The sequence below is a fragment of the Centruroides sculpturatus genome, unplaced genomic scaffold (genome assembly GCF_000671375.1).
Source record: "Centruroides sculpturatus isolate CEXI.00-Female unplaced genomic scaffold, Cexi_2.0 scaffold1056, whole genome shotgun sequence".
NCBI lineage: Eukaryota > Metazoa > Arthropoda > Arachnida > Scorpiones > Buthidae > Centruroides > Centruroides sculpturatus.
This window is the reverse complement of record NW_019385297.1, coordinates 275,480-283,567: the sequence shown is the minus strand read 5'-3', so window position 1 is coordinate 283,567 and position 8,088 is coordinate 275,480. Positions and strand designations below refer to the sequence as shown.

General features: G+C 29.5%; 1 protein-coding gene across 1 annotated transcript in view; it reads left to right on the top strand.

Annotated features, from left to right (window-relative positions):
- The window catches only part of LOC111637311 (zwei Ig domain protein zig-8-like), a 15,347-nt gene extending 8,451 nt beyond the window's left edge, over window positions 1–6,896 (top strand). The window contains exon 4 of the mRNA XM_023382784.1: window positions 6,580–6,896. Within this exon, the coding sequence (XP_023238552.1) occupies window positions 6,580–6,896 (317 nt within the window). The remainder of the gene's footprint in view (window positions 1–6,579) is intronic.
- The last annotated feature ends 1,192 nt before the right edge of the window (window positions 6,897–8,088 follow it).

The window sequence follows — 8,088 nt, the reverse complement described above, 5'->3', positions numbered from 1 at the left end:
AAGCAAAACATGGATGCTTTTTTTCATATACATATTTTATAATAAGAGTTTTTATTTTATTTTATTTTTATTTATACATTTATTTATATATATATATTTCGTTCGTTATTTTGTTTTTTTGTATTTAAAAATTTTTGTTCTATTTTCTTTGTATTCGAAGAAGCTTAGCCTGATGATGGCCAATAGAGTTGGCTGAAAACGTTAGCTTTTCATTAAAAGTTTTCTCAGCAAATTAAGGTGTTGTGTTTTTTTGAGTTTACAAGCAAGTGCTGAGTGAGTGTAATATAGTTCGAACAAATCAGTTTTAATCTTATTTTCTTCTTGTGTCAATGGTATTCCTTTATATCTGTCACTGACTACAGACAGCACATCTTCAACATCTCTGCTTCTTTTCTTATCACAAATTAAACTATTATAGACCCTGATATTGTCACAATGCCGAGCTGAAGATTTAATCATATTTTTAATTTATTTAATTTAAAATATATGCTCTGCACTTCAAATTAGTAGTGGCATGCCTTTGTACACCATACTTTTCCTTTAACTATAGAGTCGTACCAGTCATCCATCTAACATGTTTCAGAGGAAAATTTTTGAATTGAAATAACGTGACTTACGGTTTGCATAGATAGTTAATCGTGGTTGCCTCCATCCATTGTTTCCATATGTTCTCTCGGCTTTCATCTATCTAGCTGTTTTCTCGAGATTAAGGAAGGACAGTCAGACAAATGGACGGACAAACGAATGGATGACAGTGCGAATTTATAGGTCTATAATTTTTCAAATTGCAGTCCAAACAGTACTTTTCATGTTAAAAAAAAATTCACTTTTTAAATCTGACTACGAGAATCAGTTTTTCTTTAATAAGGGTATAATATTCTTTTCCCATTTGAATTGTATCATTAGAATCTATCTTCAATTGCATTATCTGTTGAAAAATGTTTCAAATTTCACTTTTTTTTTTAAATTCAAATTATTTTTATGTATATTATTTTATAGATGAGATTTATTAATTATATGTGTTTTAGCATAAAATAATCACCGATCAATTGCTTAAAAAGTATTTAACTGATATGGAAAATAATCAATTTTAAGGTCCCCTACGGGGTGCAATTGTCCGAATAGTTGAAAGGTGAAGAAAATCGTATTTGGGCGTGATTTAAACCCCGAGGCTTGCCATTTACAATTTGCTCCCGTTTAATTAAATCGAAACATGCTTACAAAATTTCGTTAATTTCGCTTACAAAGGATTCAACTCTGATTAGTCGGTCGGAGGGGACAGTCCAGAGAAAGTTCCAATGTCTCTGTGGATGTAGACGATTGGTTCCTTGGTGATTTAAGTCTTATGAATCAATGACTCCGAAGCTCGTTTCGTCTGGTGAAATCTTGGATTACAGTGGAACCCCGGTTAACGACCAAATCGGTTAACGAACTTTTATTTTGCAAAAATTTTGTCTCTGATAACGAACGTAACCTTATTTTGTGTCAAATTTTAGTTGGTGTTAGGCATGCGCGAGTTAAGCATTGCTTTTCCATTTGTGCTATACTTCTTTTTTCAGTTTTGTGATTTATATACAGTACATGAGAAATTAGGATTGGCTAAGGTGTCGGTCCACAAAGTTACAACAAAGGAAATTCAAACTTTTAAAAGGCTGGCTTGTATTTTGAGTAGCAATGGTTTAGTAGAAAGAGCGACTTCAGAATAAGATGTATTTTTGCATATTAATTCATCGGACTTAAATCATAGAGACAAAAAAAAAAAAAAACAGATATTGTGGGAAAATGTCGCGTCATTGAGATACGAGCTTTTAAAGGGTTCTATCCTCGATTCCGCATTCCAACTGCATGACAACTTCCCTCGTCGCTTTCCGATTGGTCCACTCTTGTGTCCAGGTGACAATTCGGAAGCTTTCGGGTAGCGGAAGAGGTCGAGATAGACGCTCAATCCGATACCGATCGGATAGTATTCCTCCGAACTTTGAAACTTTTCCTCGTAATTCCAGCCTTATGTTTACCTTTTTGAGAAAAGGAATTTTTAATACTCTTCATAAGACATTGTCATTTTTATTTTCGAAAGGTGAAAGTTTAACGGTCCCGTAGGATATTCGTTATTCGTTAACATTTTAACAACAAATTTCGAATTCCGTCTGGGACCTTACTGTATAAATTAAGCTATTTAAAAACTTCGTGTTTTAATTTAAGCTTATTTTTTAGTTTAATTATATGAACATTAGATTCTAAAGTATTCTTTTCTCTTGATAAATTACATTTATGTTTTTTTTTTTCTATCGTTATTTTTTTCATTTGTTTTTTAATTTAATTGAAACACTGTTTTTTGTTTTCTCATATAAATGATGTGTTTTATTATCTTCAATGTTTTATCACGTTTGTGTATTATCTTTACTCTCTGAAATTTCATACGCATTTATTGTTACCAAAATCTTTTGATATGAGACTAATGTTGTCTAGTAACTACTGCATTCTGTAAATTGACTTTATTTGTCAGTTCATTTTGCGTATATCTTACATGCGATCGATTTTCCTGTGGCACATGTATTGTTCAATTTTATATTAGTAGGTTAACACGAATACATTTGTGTCCGTAATCATCAGACGAATAGAAGCACCAAGCTGGATGTATTACTCTGAAGAATCCGAGTTCGAATCCGGGGACTAATTCTTTAGTAAATTTTCATTTTCGCCTGTTGCATATATATCGAACCAGTTCCTCGCCACCTGTCCGCTCCATTGTGGATCTGACCCTATGATGTGTAAGAAAAATGAGATCTTAGTAACTACAGAACAGAAAGAGTTAAAAATGAAAAAATCTAGGAAAAATAAATTCTATTTAAATAAAAGATTCTAAATCTACCGTCCAATTTTATGTAGAATAAAACTAATTAGATCGAACTAAGTTAACATTTCGGAACATACAGGTAGTTGAATACAATTTATTTATTTTTAATATACGAATAACGTATTTTCTCATTTATTAAAAGTTTATTAATTCATCATTATTAAAAGTTTAAAAAAAGTTTAATAATTTAAGTATTTTTAACTCTGAAAAGAATTTATGACGCTTGGACAAAATTCGGTTAATAAAAAATTTATTTGTCTGATTTAAGAAAACACAACTTCAGAAAAGTTTGATTTAGATTTACAGAAAATTTTTAAGATACGTAATAATAATATTACTTTGTTTTTTATTTTTATGATTATAGCTTTCGACAGCAATCAATCAGCTAGAATATATGACTATAATCAAACAATATTTATTGGAAGTCCTCCTTCGTTCGATTCTCAAACTCCCAAAACTGTCACTTGTTACATAGGAGATACGGCAAAATTGCACTGTATTGTCAATAATTTGAAATATCACATGGTAATACTTTATTTTCTGTGTTTTTTCTATTTGTAAATTGGCGTAAACCTTTTTAAATTTTGTATTTTAGATATACTCTTAACTGTTCTTTTTGTATAGAACAGTTATCAATATTCCATAATTTTAAAAACTTGGCCTGTTGAACAGGTTTAAAACGTTCATTGCAGTTAATAAAATTAGATAAGGCATTGGTGTGGAGATTTTACTGTACCTTATGTATTAATATACCCTACGAAATTTTAATTTTATAACATAATTCGACTTAATTTTTGAAACTGTTTTCTTTAATTTATGACAATAAATCATTAAAAATTTATTTTATAGGTGATTTGGAAAAGAAGAAAGGATCATTCTTTGTTAACCGTTGTAAATAATAAAGTGATCTCAGATGAACGATTCGGAATTACAAATATTGACAACGATTGGATTTTAGAGATAAAAAACGTAAATTTGAATGACAGTGGCTATTACGACTGTCAAATCCCTTCTAATTCCACAACAATATATCCAGTTAAATTAATTATTTTGGGTAAGTGTAATTATTTGAATATTTTGAAAATTTTTATATATTGTTATTTAAGAATTTAAAAGATACTTATTTAATATAATATTTTTTAATTCACAGATTAATTTTTTACAGAAACATCTCTGCATGAGATTTCTTCTTGATAGACCTAACAATATTATTATATAGTCAAAATATCGAATAAAAATTTAATTGTTTAATTGTAATTTATCATTTAAATTGTTTTAAATTTAAATAATAAACTAATTTTCAAATTTAAATATGTCTGTTTTAATATTAATAAGAATAATGCTGAAAGGGATTTTATACTTTTGGTGTCAAAATGTCACCGATCAATATACTTTTCTAGTATTGTACTTATAAACAGCCGGGAAAGTAAATTAATAAAATTATTTCTTCTGAAGATCGAATCAAATGATTATACTTAAGCGGATATTCTAATTTCTTAGTTATTACCCACAATAGAAATAAACGTTTAAACACTACTACTTTTTCTTGTATCGAGTGTTGACTTTAGCGGTTTTGTCTTATGCCAGATAGCAATAGAAAGGGTACAAAACTTCTAAAGTTAAAAATAAAATTGAAATTTAAATCAAATCAATTGAAACATAATATTTCTAAAAGTGTGATAAAGTACAGTACTTGTTATCTGTTTTGATTGATTTGGTTACATTTCATGCATTTATAACACTTCTTCTAAAGTGTTAGTTTCGGTTGGCGGTGACCGAATATTTTGCCTTTAATATATAGGCTTATATAGAATAGATATATATAATATTCTCGTAATATTATCTTTAATATTATATTGCATTGTGGGCATTTTTATGCATGACATGTATCTAAAAAGGTAAAAGAAAGCTCGCTTTGTTTTGGGGGTCGGGAACGGATAAATCCGTTTCATATTGTTTCTTATGAGAAAATTTGTATCGGTTTTAGAATTAATCGGTATTCGAACAACCATTAGGAAAGAATTAAGTCCGAAAACCGAGGTCTGACTACTCTATTTGTCTTAATGTGACATCTTTCTCAAAAATTCTAAAACACAGACTAAAATCTCTCAATTGGTGACCATCTCCGAAGCACCTTTTCTGCTCTCCAAAACGGCATCAAAAGTCGCCTAATTAGCGATTTTTCACTAATCTTCCAGCACTTAACTTTTAATACTAATGTCAGGGGCAAAGTTGGGTCGATTTTAGGCTGTAAAAATCGAGTAAATTGAGATAAACGCTCAGTCTATATTACATTAATTTGCAGGTAAACAAATAGGCAGTGTTCAATACAATTGATTAGTTTGAAATTAAAAAAAAATCGCTGGGACTCAGATCCGACGTTCCCATTAAAAACTGTTAAATGTTAATTAAACTGTAAGTAATAACGACATATGGCAACAGCATATAAACGAACTGAGAAAAAAAAATATTCAATTTCTTCCATATTTCGAAACCGTGTTGTATCTTTATATCTGTTTAAAAAACTGCAATGTAGCACAGTAATCAACACATGGCATAACTCATTCATTTATTCCAGCTTTTGTTGATCTGTTTAAAAACTGCAATGTAGCACAGTAATCAACACATGGCATAACTCATTCATTTATTCCAGCTTTTGTTGAAACGCGTTTCTATACACGTTTCGGGCTCCGTTTTTGCCCCTCCTCAGTCAACTAAAACATATAAAAACCAATTATATACATATTATAACCCGACATATGAATTAAAACCACAAAAATAAAAGTATATTTCTTTGGTATATACAAGTAAGACACAACATACCATTTTTTAAAAAATTCCTTCTCTGTATGTATTTTTTCCGAACGGGAATCATACTCTATATACTTGATTATTTCAGATACCAGGTTGAATATTTAATCTCACTTCTTCACGCCTCAGACATAGACTGTCTTATTTAAACTCTACTATACTTTGAAGACTATAAAGAACAACACCATTAGTGTACTCAACATGTAGGTATTAACAGTATACGGGATTCTCAACAAAAGCTGGAATAAATGAATGAGTTATGCCATGTGTTGATTACTGTGCTACATTGCAGTTTTTTAAACAGATAAAACAAAATATTCAATTGTTAAAAGTTCTTAAATACATTTTTCTAACAATAGATGGCAGCATATGAATTTGTCAACCTATTTACCTGTATCGATGTTTGTTATGTTTCTGAGCACTTTTTAATTTTTTAAGAATGTATCAGGTATATATACTNTTATCCTGTATGTATAGTCTCAAGAAATATATTTTTTGTAAAAGAAAAATTTATATTTCTATAATATTTTATAGGATTTAAATTGATAAAGACGTATGTAGCTAGTTTCGGCATTTAAATAACTTTATCCTGTTTATCCATTATAATATCAAATTATATACTGTAAAGACTATATTTTGACATTTTCAGCTCCCGTGTAGATATTATAATGAGAAATGGGATTGAATCAATCCTTTGCTTTGATTGAAAAAATATTGTTATTTGTACCTGTTTATTTTTTAGAATCGATTCAATTTCTCTAATTTCATCCGCAAGTTAAATCGTATATTAAGTCCTATTAATAGATTATAGTCGCAATAAACTAATATTAATAAAATAATATTTAAAAAACTAGAAGCATTAATTAAAGTGTAATATATTATAGTAATTTTAGTTTTATTCTTTCTTCTAGAACCGAAGATTTCAATCGATGGAAATTCTATTTTGTTTCTCAAGGAAGGAAGTTCATTGGTTCTAAAATGTATAATAAACAAATTTATACAAATTCCAAAAGATATTCACTGGTATCACAACCAACGTATAATTATTGAACAAAGCAATCAAATAGAAATTACAGATGAAACCTATAATAAAGGCAAAAGGGTGGAGTTAATTAGAAAATTACAAATTCGAAACGTAACAACAATGAATACAGGAAGTTACACTTGCCGCTCTTCGAATTTCTCAAGTAATAGTAGCGTCATGGTTCAAGTTTTTAACGGTAATTAAGTTTTTATTGATCTAAGGAATTGCTAACTAATTAATAAATATATTATTTATCATTTTAATAACTTTCTATAAATGTTGATTTAATTATAAAATTAATTATTAATTTAAAGTTATCATTAATAAAATGATAGAATATGAGTAGTCTTCGAGCGAGAACTTAATTAACTTATAGATATTACATAATTTGTACTAAAGATAAGTTGTAACAAAGAAAAGTGATCATGTAGCCATGTAAATTTAATAATTATTACAGATGGGCGAATACTATCTGCAAATACTCGAACACTAGAGAGTATTCAAGATTCGAGACGTCAAATTTTACGTTAATAAAAATAAATTCGAATACTATGAATACCTCAAAAGTATCCAAGAAAGTAACTAAATTAAAAATTGAAATATTTTGATAATTAATAAGTACTTTTAATTAACATGTGAATTACAATTGTATTATGGATGACCTGATAAACTATATTTATTATCATAAGTGTTTTTTAAAACAATGTTTTGAAGTTCGAACAAAAAAACACAACACCTTAATTTGCTGAGAAAACTTTTAATGAAAAGCTAACGTTTTCAGCCAGAAGGGTTAGGAAGCTTGAAAAGGCTAAGCTGAGTAATGCATTACCTTTTCTCAAAAATTGTCGAAATCCCAGTCCAGGTATGCCAAGATTGTTTGCTTTTGCTAAGACCCATAAAGAGGGTAAAGAAATGAGACCTGTAGTGGAAAGGTGCAGAGGACCAACGTTTATTCTTGAAAAGAGATTACATAAGTTTCTCACCTCGCACCTCGAGAATAATATACATGTGGCGCATGATCCAAGAGAAGTGGTTAATGAGATACAAGATCTAGTTTTAATGGAGGATGAAATTGGAACAGTGATGGACGTTTGTATATACTTTGATGCAAAAGATATGCATCCTTCTGTTAATTGCATCTGTATGTAAAAATGTTACTGTTAACTATTTGTATTCCTCTGTAAATATTGTTTTAATAAAGGCGATGCGGGCGCCCATGGGGTCCTGTGGGGGCCTTATGGTTGCTTATTTCACACTTTCCTATCTTCCTTTATTTCCTCTGCTCTCTAACTCTTACTTTCTTTTACTCTTCCTTCCTATTCATACAGGGGTAAAGTTTGCACTAAATTGCAGATAGCCCCTCTTGTCTTTTATTAGAATAGAATAGAATAGAATA